General features: G+C 37.6%; 1 protein-coding gene and 1 pseudogene across 6 annotated transcripts in view; both read right to left on the bottom strand.

Annotated features, from left to right (window-relative positions):
* The window catches only part of Cdk6 (cyclin dependent kinase 6), a 229811-nt gene that overhangs the window by 7484 nt on the left and 202688 nt on the right, over positions 1-19639 (bottom strand). For all 6 annotated transcript variants that reach the window (XM_004862366.3, XM_021242666.2, XM_004862363.3 and 3 more), the window contains exons 6-7: positions 5178-5228; positions 95-230 (exon numbers count right to left, since the gene is read on the bottom strand). In XM_004862366.3, coding sequence (XP_004862423.1) covers positions 95-230; positions 5178-5228 — 187 coding nt within the window. The remainder of the gene's footprint in view (positions 1-94; positions 231-5177; positions 5229-19639) is intronic.
* On the bottom strand, positions 4687-4837 carry LOC147829670 (U2 spliceosomal RNA; annotated as a pseudogene).

The following is a 19639-nucleotide window of genomic DNA, read 5'->3' as shown; positions in this document are numbered from 1 at the left end:
TGTGGCGTGATGCCTGCAACTGGTACTCGTGTCCAGCACCCAGTCTGGCTAGGACGAGGGCAGTGCAGACCAGCTATGTACTGCATGAACTTACCAGAAGTAGGTCTTTGCCTAGCTCGTCAATATCTGTTACAAACTTCTCAATGGGTTGGGCAGGTTTGGAATGAAAAGCCTGCCTGGGAAGGGCCACATCTCTAGGCCAGTCCTCTTCTCCTGGGAGTCCAATTACACTACAATAGAACCACATGCAAATGTGAGCATCACCTGCTATGTGAAGGGTTTTCTCACTACAGTCTACAGAATGCAAAACCTTCGGGGCAGGTAAGGGGGACACAGAGCCCCAAGAGAACTTCACTTTAACGATTTGAAGCTTCTCGCACTTATTTCTGCTCTAAGGCAATATGGTGGTCAGGGGTCAAGGTTCATATCACAGGACAGCTGTAATATTCCCAAGGAGGAGATAAGAGATTACTTGGGATCAGATAACTAAATGTAATTGCTAATGTAGAAATGGAACATACACTCAGGGAAAGTCCTAATGTACTGATGAAACAGGACCCACTGGATTTAAAGGAGACACACATAGGTATATAATATCTTCCCTTTTGCCCAAGAGTGTTTTTGTTGTTGTGGTTTTGATGGAATATGTCCAAAAGGACATGATTTCATGATACTCATCCAATATGGTTTATTAATACATCAATTTGGTTGCATTATTGGTTAGAGTAATTCTCCAAACAGCAACTACATACATTAGACATCAGATAAAAAGAAAAGCAGGGCCAGGGCTGGGGATTTAGCTCAGTGGTTCCACTGCCTACTTCGCAACTGCAAGGTCCCGAGTTTGATCCCCGTACCAAAAACAAAAAACAAAAAACCCAAAAACAGGGCCAGAAAGTATATTAGCTCTGTCTTATGCAAACACTCTTTTATAAAAGACATCTTTGGTATTCCAAAGTGAGTAAATAATAAAAGGATATTGTTTATGTTTCCTTTAAAGGCCATTTTGGGATCAGAAATGTGGAGAAAATAGCAAGTGATAAAATTAGAACAGGTTTTGGAAATAGGTAATTTGGGTTCAAATTCTGCATCTTCAGGCCGGGGATTTAGCTCTGTGGTGCTGCTGCCTACCTCGCAAGCGCAAGGTCCTGAGTTCAATCCCTGGTACCAAAAAAATAAAATAAAATTTAAAAAATCTGCATCTTTCACTTACTGGCAGGAAGGACGAATTACCTAATGTCTGTGACTCTTGATGTTTTATGTATACAATGATGATATTAATTTAGGGTTGTAATGATGATGAATGATAATATATGTGAAGCATGTAAGAGTGCTTCAAACATTGCAAACATAGTCAATATCATAACTCACTATTATCATAGGAATATAGTCTTACGGGAAATGTAGTGTCACTACACTAAAAATATGACTAGCTTGACTCCTATTTATGTGTCATTAAAGGTTCTTTAAAGTCCTATATAATTTATAAACTAAGAGATATTATCTATAGGTTATGTATCGGTGGTAAGTAGGTTTGAACAAGGTATATAAGAGGATGGAAGAACTTATATCTTACAAAGACAGAGTAACTGAACTAAAAAAAGTTTAGCGGACAGAATGTATTGCTATTCAAATACAGAACCAAATTATTTTAACTCCAATTAGAAATGATGTTGACCCACATTAGAGTCTTCCCCTTGGTCTGTACTCTTTGAATCAGACTAAAGCCTGGGAAGGGGTGACCTCATGAACGTATTTTCAGGCTTCAGGATGACCTGGTGGTAAATGTCATAGGATCTGCCGGGCTTTGTTTCCCTTTCCTTTACCTAACAGAGCCCAGGGTCTAGACGTTACCCAGAAAGAGCAGATACCCTGGGTGTCAATGCACTTGTCACTGGCTGTCACAAGACATTAACTCTGCCTTAGTTGGGCATCTAGAGAGAGCCACATTATGGAGGCAAAGAGTCTTGTGGACATATTTACTGAAACCAATGAGTAGAAACAACAACTTGAGCAATATATGAATATGTTTAATGACAAGCTCTGCAATGAGAGAAATGAGAAGAAAATGAGCCAGGAGTGTAGTTCAGTGGTTGATCATGTGTTCAGTATAGTCAAGGGCCTGGGTTAAATCCCCAGCACCCCCTGAGTCAGAAGAAAATAAAACTACCACTATTAATTATAAGGAAATGTATGATGTGCTTGGATAGAACTGGGGGACAGGGCAGAGGACAAAAACAGTATGGTTTACTAACGATCTTTCAAAATTTTCTTTCATTCCTTTTTAGCTTTTGCCTTTTTTATCAGCATTTTTGCATATCATCACCATTCATCATAATAATGACTGAGAAATAAAATTTTTTTATTTCCAAGTTTGAATTTATACCTTGAGATACAATTTTGCAAGTATGGTCAACTGAAATGTATGTATGGTAGATGATTACATATAAACTAGATTATATATTTTTAAAATTACTATTTCTATAAAGTTTTATATGTAACTGTAAGTCTTTCTCCTCATCTGAGTCATGGAAGGACATCCTGACACATGTTGGCCAGGGATATTAGTCCCCTTTTGAAGCTGGGGAAACAAGAGAATGAGAAATGAACTGAACTGAACTGCAAAAGTCACACACTGAGTTTGGTCACAGGGCCCATAGAGAACCCCATCTCCAAATTCCAAATCCAATATTTTATCTTCATTAACTATGACACTGCTCTTACAAAATGCTCTAAAATGTCACAGGCTAGAAGTATTGTTTCACTTTCAAAGTACTTGTGTTTTTTGAATGTACAAATCTTCTTAAACACTGAAATATCTGTCTCTCTGAGAGTATGTGAATGCAGCTTTCCTTTAAAAAATTCAGTTTCATATCCAGTATGAACTTTCATGGCCCATATATGAATGTTGTGAAATTCTGATAGGTACACTAAAACGTGCTTGCATCACATTCCACTATTTGGACAGCTGTCAACTTAAAAGGTGACATTTATACTGGAAAGACTGACAGCACAAAATCTGTAAACGGCTGTGATGGTGGGAACGGAAGTCATTTTTTACGGATTTTAGCAGACACTAGGGAGCAGCACTGTCCCTTTTCTCAGGGGAGGTAATGCATTCTGAGGAAGCGGAACATAATTTTGATGAAACAGTGGCAGAAACCAAGAAATGAAACCTATAGGCACAAAATGTACAGAGCTTTACAAGTTCTTTTCTGTTGGAAATCCAGGCTTGTCATGTCCCTGCCAAAGTGGAACCAGCTTTCCCTTGGAAGCAGGTCAAACATGCTGGTCAAATGTTCCTTCTGGTCCACTGTACGGCTCCATTTTCCAAGTGGGGATATCAACAATATTAACAAGTCCGCACACAGTGCTGGGGGAGCAGCAAAATCCAGGTGGTGTGAATGAGGAAAAGCAAGGGATGACCTTGAATGCCATGCCTGGCAAGTGGATTTTGGTGCAGACATTTTCTCTATTCAACAGAGGGACACCAGAATGTCTGAGTTTCACAGTTCCCTCTTTAAAGGCATATGCACACAAAATATATTCAGTGATCATGGGGAAAAACAAATGTGAGCTTATCACTGAATGATCAAGGAACTTGACATCCAGAAGCAGGGTTAACTTGAGGGCTTTGTGCTGACTTTATCCATATCAGGGGTGGCCAGCAGTACCAATAGTGGCAGCTGCCCTACACTTGGGAAGTCCCCAGACTAAAAACAAGCAAAAACTAAAAAACAAAACTAGCAAACGTTCTTCAGGCTTTCAAGTCGCTGGGTTCTGACTCAGTGGCAGCATGGGCATTTTCAGAAGTCTACTGGAGCTGCTTCCAGTCATCAAAAAAAGAACAAAGTCAGGTTTCAGTGTTATTCCAGCTGTTTTAAGCAGTCATGCTTGAATAGATAGTGCTAACAAATTCTGTTCTTTAGGGCCATATTTTTGCCACCTTGCAGACTTAAGATTTCATGAAAAGCACTGGGATTTCTATTAAATGTTTCAAACCAATGATCACAGCTATTTTGAATTAGAACTCCCACTTTCTTGCTGCTCCACCCCAGTTCTCATGGGTCTTGGCAAATGCACAAGCCCCAAAAAGATGCCATACTGACTGCATGCTTTGTGAGAAAAAAATGACCCAGTTACATTCTAGAAACACGAAAGCATACATATGCTCACATGCACAAACACGTACATATGAATTCTGCAAATCATCAAGGAAGTGTGTAACAAAAAATGGAACCAAAGAATTTGAGCCCAAGAAAGAACTGTACGAGTGGGCTTAAGTCAAGAGTTTCATTTCTCAAAGAAATTAAGGAAGAAAAAGGTTAAATAATTAATGACGAATTATAATAACGACTTAACATTTTTTTTTTTTTTTTTGGTACAGGGGATTGAACTTGGGTCCTTGCGCCTTCGAGGCAGGAGACGGAACCACTGAATTAAAAACTAACATTTTAAAAGCACTTACTATGTGCCAGAGACTGTGCGAGCCCTTTACAGGGTGTTTTAAACAACTTTTTTGGCACCGGGGATCAAACTCCGGTCCTTGCGCTTGCGCAGCAGGCGGCGAAACCACTGAGCTAAATCCCCGGCTTAAACAACTTTCTCAAGATTATTTAGCCATAGTCCCAGGATGAGAACCTAGGATTCTCATTACCTATTTGGTGCTCCAAAGAAAAACGGGATTGTGTAGCATCTCATCCTTGGGTCAAGAAAACAAAACAAAACGATGCAAAACAAATCTAGATGACCAAGAATATATCCAACAGGGTCAAGAAGCTTAATGGACAAGGATGAGTTACTACACTTGATCTTAGCCAAAAGGCCGAGAAGCGATCAGGATGGGTTACCAGGGCACCAAGTGGCCCACCTCTGACGAGGGGTGCATTTGAAATGACCCTAGGAAGAGGACACATCTGCACTAAAGAGCTGGAGCTCAGCCAAGCAAAGAAAGAGGAACGGCAAAAAAGGTTCACACAAGCAACACACAGCTTCCAGAGCAGCAGTCAGGCTGCACTTCAACGGCGGGCACTGTCTCCACTCACCACACACATAGTAACACTGTCTGCAGCAGCGGCGTGGGGTCAGAAAGACAAGAGATAAACATACATGAATATCACAGGAAAGTAACTGGAAATGTTTTCAATGTTATGGATACTGATGTAGTTATGACTTACTCCAAGATTTTTCCTAGTTGATCCACATCTGAACTTCCACGAAAAAGAGGCCTAGAAGAATAAAGATATATCATGTATAAGGAATCTTCTCAGGTTACATGCAGTCAAATTTGTCATTATCATTGCTTAACAGGAGTAACATTCTCCACGGCTGGGGAAGAAATAAAGAACTGTGACATCTTTCCACTGATCACTGAAGGTTGTCCTTGTATATCCTCTAAGATAAAGATCTCTCATGAGAATCTGGTGGTACCTGCCTCATGTATAACAATCATGGGCATCATTTTTGCAGGCTTAGCAATAATAGTATACCATCAGCTACAGGGTTCAGAGTTCAACCGAACTGCGAGGTAGAACACACCACGGTCCTAATCTCACACCACGGGAAGGTAGGACTTTTTGAAGTGCTTCTTGGTGAGCACCTGCTCAGGGCATCTTTTGCACCACTGTTTATTACAGTGCTTCCCCCTGGGCCTCTCTCTTTCCATTGGTCCCTCCTGTAGCAAGTCATTTTTTTTTTTTTTTTTGGACATAGGATCTTGCTATATTAGATAGGATCTTGCTATATAGTTCAGGCTGGCCTCAAACTCACTAAGTAGCTGGGCTGGCCTCACCTTCAGTCCATACACAAATTTTAAAAAATGGAATCTTAGCACCCATCTTTTATTGAGCGTGAATGTTTTATCTGGCATGGTGCCAAGTGTTCCCACACATGATCTCATTTATTTCCAAAAAAATTCCTGGAGAAGTGTATTATTATTATCCCTACTTTCAAATGAAGAAATGGGGTTGAAGATGTAACATGACTTAACACAAAAAAATCGCAGACTTAAAATTCTAACCAGCTCTAAAGCCTGTTTGCTTCACTTTTGCCATAATACTTTTATTTTGGTTACTAGTATTCTCTTTGCTCCATCAATACAACTAAACCTCTAGGGAGAAACAACATGGGACTCTGTGAAGGACACTTCAGAGATCTGATGCTTCACAAGCTACTGCCTGTGGGATCCTGTATTCAGATTGCTTTGTGTCTTAAGATTCTTGCTCTACTTTACAAAAGAATGCAGCGATCCATTAGATTAACTGATTTTCTCTGTGAACTTACTTCTGATGGCTGCTATGATCTGAATGTTGGTCTTCCTCCAAAATTCTTAAGTTGGAACGTAACACCCAAAGTGACAGTATGAAGAGATGAAGCCTTTTGGGGCTCTACCCTCATGTATGGTATTGGTGCTCTTATATGAGAGGTTGAGGAGCTGGGTGTAGTAGTGCATGCCTATAATCCCAGCACTCTGGGGGACTGAGGCAGGAGGATTATAAGTTTGAGCACAACCTGGGCAACTTATTGAGACTGTCTAAAAATAAGAAATAAAAAAGGGCTGGGGATGTAGCTCAGTGCAAAGGCCCTGGATTTAAGTCCCACCTTTCCCTTAACCCAAGAAAGGGTTGAAGAGAGTTAGCTTGTTCCTTCTGCTGCATGGCAGCAAGAAGGTGCCATCTTTGAAGCAGAAAACCATTGCACCAAATCTTGGACTTCTCAGTCTCCAGAATTGCAAGCAATAAATTTCTGTTGTTTATAAAATACTATCCAGCCTAAGGTATTTTGCTATAGCAGCCAGACTAAGACAATGGCCTGTCTAGATTTACTTTGTATTATTATTATTATTATTATTATTATTATTATTATTATTATTTGCAGTGCTGAGAATCGAATATCCAGCCCTTGTTTGTGGTAGGAAAGTATTCTACCATTGAGCAACATTCTGGAGTTAGAATGGCCCAAAGGTTTGGCCTCTTTTAGTAAGGAGTGCAGCAAGCACAGGGACTGAATCATAGCCACTATTCTGTGAACACTCAGAAAAACTTGCTTTGAAAAACTTTTTAGAATACTAGAATCTTTGAGGCAGCAATTTGGTGAACAGGTCAGAATGACTTTCATCTCCTTAGGGAGACCTGGTCTGTGACTCTGAGCTCTATTAACTTGGCTTTGCAGCAGATGTGGGCTGGCTTGAGTTACACAGTGCCACGAAGCTGTAATTGCATACAGTTCTATTAAAATGGATCTCTGGATGTATATACATAGTCAGAAGACAATGGAAATGGGTCATGTGAAGGAGGGAGCAGACGAAGAGGTTGATCATGAATGTGATCAAACTTTTAATACAAGTTGTTTGAGTTTGGGCTGAAAATTCTGAATAGGTGGTAAGAGCTGGTTTTATAAGAAAGGATGCTGTGTACATCAGGAACATGGAGAGGCACAATGGATTCTGAGGAAGAATGAAATCTTTCATCATGGCAAAACCTTGGAATGCTATGGTAGAGTACAAAGATATAAGACAGCTACGAGGGTCTTATATATTTGTCTTTAAAGGTCTCTAATGAAAACATTCTTGGGGATATCAGGTCTGTGTGCTCTCAAGAGATATACAGGGCTGTATTTTCAGAGGTCACTATGAGTGATTATTTCTTCCTCAGGTTTGCTGATTTAAATATCCTTAAATTCATATAATTTATGCATATTTTAGGTGGAAAACATAAAAATAAATATTTGATTATATTCTTTGGTTTAGTAGTAAGCGGGATTTAATTCTATTGCCTTAATTTTATAACTGTAGGAATGATTCAGCTAACATACATACACTCTAAGTAGTTAGCTGTTTATTATCATGACATACAGCTGAGCTGATAGGAAGCAGTAGGCTGAAGGAACAAATAAAAGAAAAGAAAGACTGAAAGAGATGGTGATGGCAACACAGAGACAATCTGAAGAGACTCAATATAACTTTGAACTCTATTTCATTCCATTGCTTGGACATTTATCTCCCCAGGAAAACCTAGGGAATATTTAGGCTCTGCATGAAGACTGAAGATGGGAAAAAAATGCTGTACTATAAACAGTGAGACTGAGGCTCCTAAAAATCTATGCATTTTTTCAAGGAAAGCATTCACTAAGTAAAACCATTTTGTCTGCTTTTCGGCACAAGCCCTCTAGGTGACATACTAATTCTTCTACAGTAAGTCCCTGCCTTGTGAATGAGTTCTGTTCCAGGAGAAAGTCCATAAGTTGGATTTGTTTGTACTCACAAAGTGAATTTTATACAGTATACCTGTGAAAGTTGGCAGCTCGAACATTTGTAAGTTGGTGACTTGTTATATTTAAAATTTTTATTTTAGTTTCTGTGGTCCTGAGGATTGAACCTAGGGCTTTTGCAGTGAACTACATCATCAGTCCATTTTTATTTGAGACAGGGACTTACTAAATTGCCCAGGCAGGACTAGAACCTGTGATCCCCCTGCCTCAACACTCAAAGTGCTGACTCTAAGTGTACACCACCAAGCCCAGCTTCTACTAATTCTTTTAAAACTAATTATTTAAAGGTAAAATTAGCAATAGAGACATTTGAGAGTAGCAAATCTAAAAGATATCTTTGTATTTAAAAAATAATTTCTTCCTTTTTCAATAATTTTGGGGGAGGGGTAAAACAGAATGAAAAATTTTACCTACCAAAACATCTCAAGATAAGGACTGTGTAGTTGCTTTCTTAGGTTAACATATAAGGAAAAAATCTTTTTATTATACAGGAGAACACCAAAGGTAAGTGAATATAATATATTTTACTATACCAAAAACTACAATTACTTACATTAAAAGACTTTCCAGTCATTTAGTCAAGCACTTAGGATAATGGCACCCAAACTTAATCTGCTCAGAATCTCTGTTGGCTCTAAAGTTCACAAATCCTATTTCTAATTTTATATTCATATTTTCTGTCACCTGGCTTATGCTTTCCTTTTGCATGGGAAGATGTCTCCATACTCTTGGTACTATTCTATTGCACAAGGTCTCCTCCTATTAATTATAGGAATTTCTTATAGCTCACTTTGAAAATCTGAAAGTATTTGGAGGGAGATACTTAGAAAGTGAACACTTTTGCAGTGCATTTTTTCTTTTTCTTTTTGGTGCTGGGGAATGAAGTCAGAGCCTTGGATATGCTAAACATATGGTTTACCACTGAGCTTCAATCCTGGATATATTGTTATAAATTTTTATGAAAGAGAATTTTAGGCTATTTCCAATATTTCATTCAAATATCCTCCTTCTCCACTGGACTTTATAATAGTTAATGCTAAGATAAAACTTTGTGAAAGTAATATATTTTCATTTATATATTAAGCATTTTTTCATAATAGAAGATTGTCACAAAATGCAGTGACGGGGGCCAGGGATTTAGCTCAGTGGTTCCAGCACCTGCCTCGCAAGCACAAGGTCCCGAGTTCGATCCCTGGTACCAAAAAAAAAAAAAAATGCAATGACAACCTACATTCTTTTCAAACCACAACAAGGTTAATTCTCAATGTCCTTTAAGGTACTATCATGCCCAACAGGTACAGTTCTTGGCATTTTATGGCAAAGATTTTCCTCAAGGTTCTCTTGAGTTTATAAGAGGTTAAGTCTGAATGGTTCTTCTTCATTTCTTTCTTTTTGGTTAGTATACTTATTTTTGAGGGAGATGTTTGTTGACTAAGGATAGGGGATAGACTTGGGTGATGAACTGTCCTGGAAGCAAACCCCTACTGACAAATCCCATAACACCAAGTGACATTAGGAAAAGTCTCTTAACTCTTTTGAACCTTAGCTGCCTCATAATGAGATAATGAGATCTCAAAGGATCAACTAAGTGAGATTATGACATATACCATCCCCTGGAATGTCCAGCTTACAACAGACCTATACAAAGTTGTAACTAAAACACCCACTCATGGGGGGATGTCACCCTTGTTCCTTACCAGTATTACACTGAGAGAATAGTAATGTATTTCACACTGTGAACAGGAAGGAAGGAATGAAAGAAGGGGCATTTCTCACCATTTGATGAACTTTAAGTCCAACAGGCCTTTGCCTGGGTCACTATAGATTCCTTAGTATGTTACAGCTCTTATAACTCTATCAAGGAAAGATTTTTGTAAGTGACGGATGCCAAATTTTCTGATGAAGATTAATTCTGAATTGGCAGTATCATTTCCTCTCCTGTATGTAGTTTTGCAAAAAGCCTCAATGATGTACTGAAGTCTGTTATCAGTGAGGTGAATTTTTTGGGGTCAAATTACAAAGGAGACCAAGTTCAGATTATATGTTTTTAAAAAAATAAACAACTAAAAGAACACAGAAATATGACTCCTAATCTCAGTGAGCAACGGAAAACAATAATGAGAGGTGTGGTATGTTTCCTAGTAGATGAGAAATATATACTGGTATGTCTGTTACAGAAAGGAAATGATTCATGCATAATGGAAAATGAAAGATTTCATTTATAATACACTCACTATACTAAAAAGACAAGGAAGTTCTGGGTCACCCTATAGGGCACCTCTGTAACCTGCATCTGACCTGCGGCTATACTTCAGCTGCTATCTTTCTTGATTAGTAGAGAAATTTTCCATGTTCATAAAGTGACCTTTTGAAAAATACTGCCCTTCTATCTTATACTCTCTCCTTGTGTTCCATTCTATAGTTATCTGTTAAGTTAAAAAAGTTAATATCACATTACAATTACCACCTATTCAAATAACCAGGTAAAGCAGAAAATCAATTAAGTGATTTACTTAATAAATACTAATTGAGTTATTACTCACTAGGCACACAGAATCACAGCTGGAGCTGGGAGATTCCAAAAAAGGGGGCGCATATATATAAAATATAAGAAGCATTATATATAGTCTTATTAATGTATAACACCACACACTATAGATACTGAAATTATATTATATATATATTTTATTTATTCAACCAATAGATGTTATTTTTATACATTTATATAATACATTTATTAAAATATAAATTTGTAAGTATTTGTAAATTTTAAACATATACACACCTACATATGCAACCATAATGATCCTCGCTTCTACAGGTGACAAGATAAAGCTAGCATTCATCATCAAGTAGAGGTTTCTTGGTGGGGTCTGAAGCCCGAGGCAATCGTGTAATTTTCACTACAGTACTGGAGGCAGTCTGATTAACCTCCTTTTACTGGAGTAACTTATCTGAGGAAACACAGCTGAGTAAGTGGCTAGGCTGGTCTGTCTGACTCCAATGAACAGCAGACTAGAAGCTGTGTTTAGAAAGATTTATTTGGCAGGGGTCTGCTGTCAATCATACAGGATGGAGACTAAGTCAGAGAGCCCACCTGGGAGGTGAGTGTGTGAAAGAAATGACGAGGGTGAGGGTGTAAACTGGGAGTGGGGCTGGAGCAGGAGGTGGGAAGAGATGAAAGGCCACGTGAAGAAGATCAGAAGAGAGAGTGAACGAACTCACCCTGGGAGGGGAACATGAGTTTAAGTTCATATTTCAGTAAAGTGGGCAGAATGAGACGGGGTGTGTGCGTGCGTGCGTGCGTGCGTGCGTGCGTGTGTGTGTGTGTGTGTGATTAGTCATCTTCTAAGAGATCTAAAGGGTCCCCTAACCCCTTTTCCATGTGAGGACACAATAAAGAGTGCTGCTTAGGAACAAAGACATGGCCCTTACCAGACACTGACTTTACTGGTGCCATCCAAACAACGCGAAATGAATTTCCAGGGTTTATAAGTTTGTAGTGTTTTGGTATAGCACCTTGAGCTGCCCAAGGCAGACTGCTACTGGGTACGGACTTTCTTTTTGGGATACTAAAAGTCCTAAAATTGAATGTGGTGATTGTGGCACAATTCTGGACACATAAAGCTTAGAACTATAGATTTATATAAGTGAATTGCAGGATATGTGAATTATAACTCAATCAGCTGTTTTAAAAAAGCAGTAAAGAAATTACATTGCCAAGAAAACATAGATTCAAGACAGAAAAAAAGAATTGCCAAGAAAACTGTTTTAGGCCTAAATATATGAAAGGCTTAAGTACATGGTACTGAAGTACAGTGACAAACATGTATTTCAAGCACTCATCTGAAGACATGTGCTCTGAATAACCTAATGATATGGTCTGAATTTCTCCTAACATTTGATTTATCAGATTAGGGTAAAATAACACACCAACTCCCTATGATCAAAAAGGGGGACACTTCTGAAACCATTACTTTATGGTTTACTCTACAGATGGTTAGTGATTTGTTGTTTTGCATTTTTCTGTTTTTTTGTACTCATCATTCTTTGAGCACTAATTACCTTTACACAATCAGAGGTAAAAAGGCCAGCAACACTATTCCTTGCATGTATGTTGTGTTTACGATCTGTCTCCCCCCATGTCTATACGAACCTACTTCTGTTACTTGTTGGTTTCTACACCAACTGGAAGCTTAATGAGAACAAGGTCAACCCTAACTGGTTTCTGTACCCAGAGCACATAATTGATTGCCCCGTCTATCCATAATTGGCATTCAGTTAACACATCCTGAATGGTTACTGTTCCTCCCTACAAGAAGGTTTTTTCTTTCTTCTTTACATCAACTTCAGTTTTTCATTTCAAAATTCCCTTTCTTGCCTCATCTCTGGATAATTCAAGAGCCCGCATGTGTATTTGCACAAATATGTATATATATGAATAGATATATACACACTGAGAGCCAAAACTGGGTTCAATTTATATCATTGTGTCTATGCTTTAACCAGCCTGCACTAGGCATGAGGCACTATGTGCCTGAACATAATGGGCATTTAAAAACTGAGACTGGTTGGCAGTCATTCTCCTACATCCAAAATCTTGTCAAAACCACCACAGAAGCAGTAAGAAGCATGCAAGATGGGAACTCTGCCCTCAGGTGCTAACTTTACCTAGGTATGCAGGCTGGGGCTGGGCTCTTTGGAAGACAAAGAGTGAGAAAATGTGTAGCAAAGGCATAAGGAATTGAAGAGTGTAGAAGGAGGGGAAAGAGCACGGAAGAAGAAAATGAAAAAGCAGGCTCTTCCCTAAATCAAAATGACCGTGAAAGTAAACATTTTGAATCAATTCAAGACACTGAGGCAGCCTGACAGTGCAACATGAAAGAGGACTTCCAGAATGCAAAGAATGATGGGCTAAGTGTGTTGGAAGTAAGGGGGAGTGTTTTGAGGGGAATTATGCAAATGTCTTTTACTGTAATAAATTTTAAAAATTAAACATTTACTGTACTTTTTGATCTCAGCTCATATTTTTCACAGTTCTGGAGGGTAAGTCTGAGATCAGGCCAGCATGATAACACAACAATTCAGGGTTTATGTGCTCTTCCTGCCTTGCAGATTGCTGCCTTCTGGATGTATGCATGTTGCTCACATGGCTGGAGAGTCAGCGTGCTCTCTGGTATTTATTTTTTTGGAGGGAACAGGGTCTCACTATGTGGTTCAGGTTGGCCTTGATCTCATTATGTAGCCCAGGCTGGCTGCAAATTTGTGGCGATCCTCCTGCCTTAGCTCCCCGAGGGCTGGGATTAGAGGAGTGTGCCTCCACACCTGGCTCTCTGGTTTTTTTTTTTTTTTGTACTGGGGATTGAACTCAGGACCTTGCACTTGCAAGGCAGGCACGGCACCACTGAGGTAAATCCACGGCCCTCTCTGATGTTTTATAAGAGCACTAATCCCATCATGGAAGCCTTACTCTCATGATCTCATTTAAACCTAATTAGTTCCCAAAGGCCCTATCTCCCAATTCCTTTCTCATGTTACTGAATGCACTATACTTTCCATATCTTTAACAACGGAAAGTAGGGCTGGCAAGTTCTTGTCCAATAGCAGCAACAAATGCAATTGGTCTACTCCGTAGGAACCAAGTATTCATTTTATGTACTTCCTGATCATTTTTTAAATCAAATAATAAGTTTGCTGTTTGCCCTGAATCTCCTTGTCTCTTGTTCTCCAATCACAATGCTCAAGGGAATTCTTAAAGACAGGGTAAGGAATGATCATGCCATTGGGGTAAACTTTTTTCAGATATACACACATGAAAGAGAATGTGTTCTCTGTCTTTCTGTATCTGAGATATGTCATTTAACATGATGTTCCCCAGTACCACCTGTTTTCCTGCAAATGACAGAATATTGTTCATTCTTTTTATGGCTGTCATTTCCTCAATCCATTCACCCACTGATGGGTATCTAGGTTGACTCCCTATCTTCTTAGCAATTGTGATGATTTGTCTTGTCCAATCTGACTGATTACAGGCACAGGCTATGAGTTGGGTTGAGAGTGATTCTGAAGTGCTATCAAGGTGTAACAAGAGTATGGAGGTTAATGAGCAACACGTAACAATGAAAACAAACTAGCCAAATAAATCAAGTTTTCTCTTGGTGATGGGCTGACTTCAAAGTAATATACAAGGAATAAAGGTTAGAAAATGCAAAAGTAAGTCCATTTAGTAGAAGCATATTTCAATAGCAAATACTATATACATTATGGTAACCAAAATGTGGCTTCCAAAACCACTTACTTTCAATCCCTGAATCCAGTGGGGTCTTGTCTTTGACATGGTATTTTTGCCAAAGGCTATCTTATGAACTTTTCTGTGTGATCACATCTATGCTCAGACACACGTTTTCTCTTGCAAAAATTCTAATTTAACATCAGCCAGCTGTCAACAAAATGACATCTTTCCAAGACTGATGGTTTTAATGTAGATTTTTGGAGGAAATAATCACTAGAAATCTTCTGAAGTGGAAATGTCTGTTGGCCAGCATGGCTTATTTTTAAAAAAGCTTTGTTCAGAAGGAAACCAAGAGTATCACTCATAATTACAAATGATCCAAAAATAGCCTAAAGTTGGATTCAATCACTGGTTATAAATACTCCAAGACTGATGTTCTCATTTTTTTCCTTAAAAAATTATAATCTGCTTATCATACAAATACGAGTTCTGGTCCCTGACTGTCAATGATGCTTCCTACATGTCTCTAGTATTGAAAGATTAGAGAGATGACGAACTGACAAAGTTGCCTTTTATTTTATCAGGATAAAATTGTCCTGACCCAAGAACCATAATAATTTTTCAAAAGGCTTATGTAAAGCCTTTTGTGGAAAATTTGGGGAAAAGAAAAATATATTAAGAGATATCACACAAAATCACTTCCATCTTTTCTTTTTTTATACACAAATGGAGGACTTGGCATCTCTAAAGATCTCTTTTTTTCTCAAACAAATGAAGATAGCACCATACCCTGAGCAGGATCTGAATCCTGGCTATGTGGTCCTTGGTTTGAAAAGTGTAGAGACAAGAAAGCAGTTAGCAGTCATAACAAAACTCTGACCGAATTTGACTTAAGCTTCTTAGAAAAAAATCAAGGACACATTTAAAAAAAAATTACTTGCACACACATTTTCTCCTACTGTTTGAGTTTATATCTTATGACAAGGAGCATAAGATATTTTCTTTTTCCTTTACAAATGGTAAAATCAACTGGTATCCTGTATGAATATAATATTTTTATTCTGCACATTTTGGGTAGAATCCAATAATGTGTGATAACTCAACAATTTAGTACAGGAAACAAAGACCACAGCATTACTCAGAAATTTCACAGACTTTCTTAATAGAACAGACCTACTTGTATGTTTTTTTTTTTCAGCAATACTTGCAGAATGAAACTCTTCATTGTGGACACCTGGGTTTGTGACAGACACAAATTTAGATCTGAATATAACACAAATGATTGAACCTCTTATGCTAGGCTTCCTTAGACCTTTTTCTTTGTATGGGTCAAATGAAGGAAAGTTGGTGTTTGACAACTGTAGATGACTCATCAGAGGAAGTTCTTACCATATAGACGTGCTTGTTGAAATAGAGCTGGTGAACAAAGAGTCTTTCTTCCTGTGGGCTGGTGAGGGTTTCATTTTAGGAAATGGAAGTGTCAAATGTGGACAAACTGTCCTGAAGTATTTATAGCATAATGTGTAGTTTCCTTTAACTGCTTTTCAACAAAGAAGATGTGAATGGAAAATAAGATTTGAATTTCTTTCATTCTCATGTTATCTGAACTATATTCTTTTAATAAAATCCATTTATCCCTGTGATACTTACATAATGTGAACATGAAAGTGGTGTAGCTACACTGGAGTGTGATAGTAGTTTCCCAATTAATTGTAAGAGCTCTTTACTCATTATTTTGCCATATTCATAGCAAACATTTCTCCAAGATCATATGCTTTTTATCCTTGCAGTTGTTTTTTATTTTTTTATGAACAAAAGTTTTTAATTTCTACATATATCAATGTATTTGTTTGTGACTCTTTAATGCCCTGAAAGTCTATCTCCCTAACAGGGTCATAAATATTTCCTATAGTTTTTTTATTCTCTTATGATTCCATTTTAATATTTAACTCTTTAAGCCATTTGCCATGTCCTATGGTAAGAAATACTGAGAATCTAATCAGATTGCTTTCTGCTCCCAACAAGTTGATCAGTTACCTGACGTCATTTGTTGAACAAGTCATTCTGTCCTCCTAGGTTTATAATTTATGATAAATTACATCTTGTCCTATACTGGGGTCACCAATCTGGTCCTCTGTTCTATTTCACTCATGTCTGTCACTTCTTTGCTTGGTATCACACTGTTTGTATTACTATATCTACATGATATATTTTTGTATTTGGAAATAAAAATTTCCCTTCATAATTCTCTTTCTGGGGGAGGGAAATTCTTGGTTATTCTCACCAATTTAACTTTTCCAAATGTATTTAAAAATTACCACTGGGATTTTGACTAGAGCTACAAAAACCTAAAAATAGAATTTAAAAGATTTTATATCTTTACAATAGCCAATCTTTTCATTCAGGAAAATGGAGTTTTAAAAAATATTCAAATATTCTCTATGCTTCTGTAAGAATATCTGTATATCTCTTAATCAAAAGTTTGATAGGTTTCTAGATATAGATCCCACACTTTTGTTTATATTAGTCTACATTTTTAATTTTTGTGCTGGGAATGAGATAAGTTGCTACCAACCCTAGACAAACTTAACTGTGGTGCTTCTATCTGAGGTCACAATCCTGACTGTTCTTCTGAATCGTGGATTATCTTAGGTTTGAAAAATGGAAAAAAAAGGAAAAGGGGCCCGGGAGATGAAGTAAAGTCTTGTTTTATATTCACAGTTAGAAACTCTAAATCTCCTGGGAGGGCTCTAACAGTTAAAAAAAACATGCAACCAACAGCACCGAGGGTTAGTAAAACAGAGAAATCATGAACTAATAAGTGCTCAGAGTGATGACTCATTGCATTGGATCATCCTTGGGAAACCACCTACTAAGCAGAATTTAGCAGACAAGGTGCTATTTTGGGCGCATGATTTATTGCTACTTCCCTTTGGGAAAAAAATAAAGATTAATCCCAGTTCCCTAAAACACATGAAATTTGCTCATTCTGGCAGATGAACCTGTCAGGTAATTGCTATTTCTAGAACAGGACAGGGCTGTGTCTGCTGTAGGGACTTCTTTGGAATAAGACAGAAACACTTAATCATGCGTAATAGAAAGGAGCATTGACCAGCAGACAGAAGCCCCGTTCTTAACACCAGATCTGTAGCTGATTAACAAATCACCCACAGCAGGCCACTTACTCTCTGCTCATCTGTAAAAACCAGAGAGCTGAGCTTCTGGCTCATGTTGTATCACAGATGAAAATAATACAACAATAATAAACCACATGATGAAGCAGTTACTACTGCTGAGGAGTAAAAAGAGCCTGCTCAATAAAAGTAACACTACCAATCAAGGAGTAAGTATAATGAATGCTTTCATTCAAAGTCATTCACTTTTGTTGAATACTGTGTTCTCTTCTTCTCCCTTTGTTGTTTCTTTTCCTTGTTTATTATGACTAAACATGCAAGGGCGATTCAATGCTGTTGTTTGGTCCTATCTGCGAATGAAATTCCTAGATTTAATTTACCCATGATACACTGCTGGGCTATTTACAAAGATCACCAGAGAAGTTTAAAGACGATAGTTAGGAAAATGACAAAACTAAGGGACAGCATGTTTTCTTATTTTATGCCCCTGGCAGTAAAGCTCATTAGTTACAGCATTCCCCTCTGCTCCTTCAATTGTGCCCCTGAATGTGGTCGTTTCCACAACTGATTAAGGAATCAAGGTCCTGAGAGTTTAAAAGATTAGCTGGAGTTTTGAGATCTGTTTACTCGCTTGTTTATTCATTTTTCTTCTTCAGAGAATATTAAAGGATTAGCTGGAGTTTTGACATCTGTTTACTTGCTTGTTTCTTCATTTATTTTCTTCAGAGAATTCTGAGTGTGGGATACTGCTATGGATGCTATGAATACAGCAGTCAATGAAATATTCTCCCTCTCTGTGAACACACTGATAATTTGTTAGAATGTGTATTTTATGGTTTATAAGTAAGTCTGAACATTCTTATTCATGTTCATTCTTATTCACCAGTGGTAATACTCCTGTGAATTTCTACGTCACAATTTCTAATACTGCCAGATGATTCGGCTTAAACAAATGGGACAGAAACTATGAGCAATACTTGTTATTTTACTCCTTGTAAACATCCCTGAAACATAGGCATTATCATCCTCAGGTGAGAAGTCCAGGGCTCAGGAAAGTTTGTAACTTAAGACACAGTTATGCATGTGGTTAGCTGCAGGAGCTAGAATCTATACTGTATGTCATGATTTCTTATTGATTCTATTTTTTAAATCAAACATTTAATTGTAGCAGCACATTAAAAAATGTGTTGTTTAAGTCATAATGTCAGTCTTTGGCTTCACTACTTAGATTATTTATTTATTTATTTTGGTACCGGAGATCGAACTCGGAACCTTGCACTTGCGAGGCAGGAGGCGGAAAAACTGAGCTAAAACCCTGGCCCACTTAGATTATTTGTGAAAAAATGAATTTGTAAGAATGAGGAAGCTAAGGGCATATAATTATATTTATGATCCATTTGTATTACACATTCTGTAGAGAAGAACAACTCTGCCATATTTTTTATTTTACAACAGAAAGATATAACTAGTCAAGTTTTTTTAATGTAACAACATTCAGTTAAAAAAACTCAAAACCTTGTGTATAGTAATACTTACATTTTGGCTAAAATTCTGAAAGACTGGACATATATGATAAACATGTTTGTATAATATAAAATGTAATTATATACATATAAAAGACTGGAAAAGGACATAATGAAAATGTTAAGATACATATTTTTTTTGATTCTTTGTTTTTTCTAAATCAAAATTTTCAAAACTTTGCTAAGATAATACTTTTTAATTTGAAAAATATAATAAAAGTCATTAAAAATAAAAAGTAAAAATATAGTCATATGTTGCTGTCTCTAAACTTACGGCTTTAGAAAAAGATAAATTTGCAGATATTAAGAAAACTTTGAGGGCTGGGGATTTAGCTCAGTGGTGCTGCTGTCTTCCTTGAAAGTGCAAGGTCCTGAATTCAATCCCTGTACCGGAAAAAAAAAAAAAAAAAAAAAAAAAAGAAAAGAAAAAGAAAACTTTGAGAGTAACTATATGGCCATAGGGGGCTACCAGATTGCATGAG

The sequence above is a fragment of the Heterocephalus glaber genome, unplaced genomic scaffold (genome assembly GCF_053883595.1).
Source record: "Heterocephalus glaber isolate CG9 unplaced genomic scaffold, H.glaber_assembly_v1.0 deba00000546, whole genome shotgun sequence".
NCBI classification, from domain to species: Eukaryota; Metazoa; Chordata; class Mammalia; order Rodentia; family Bathyergidae; genus Heterocephalus; species Heterocephalus glaber.
Note: the sequence above shows the minus strand (reverse complement) of the source record. Positions and strands in the feature narration are given on the sequence as shown.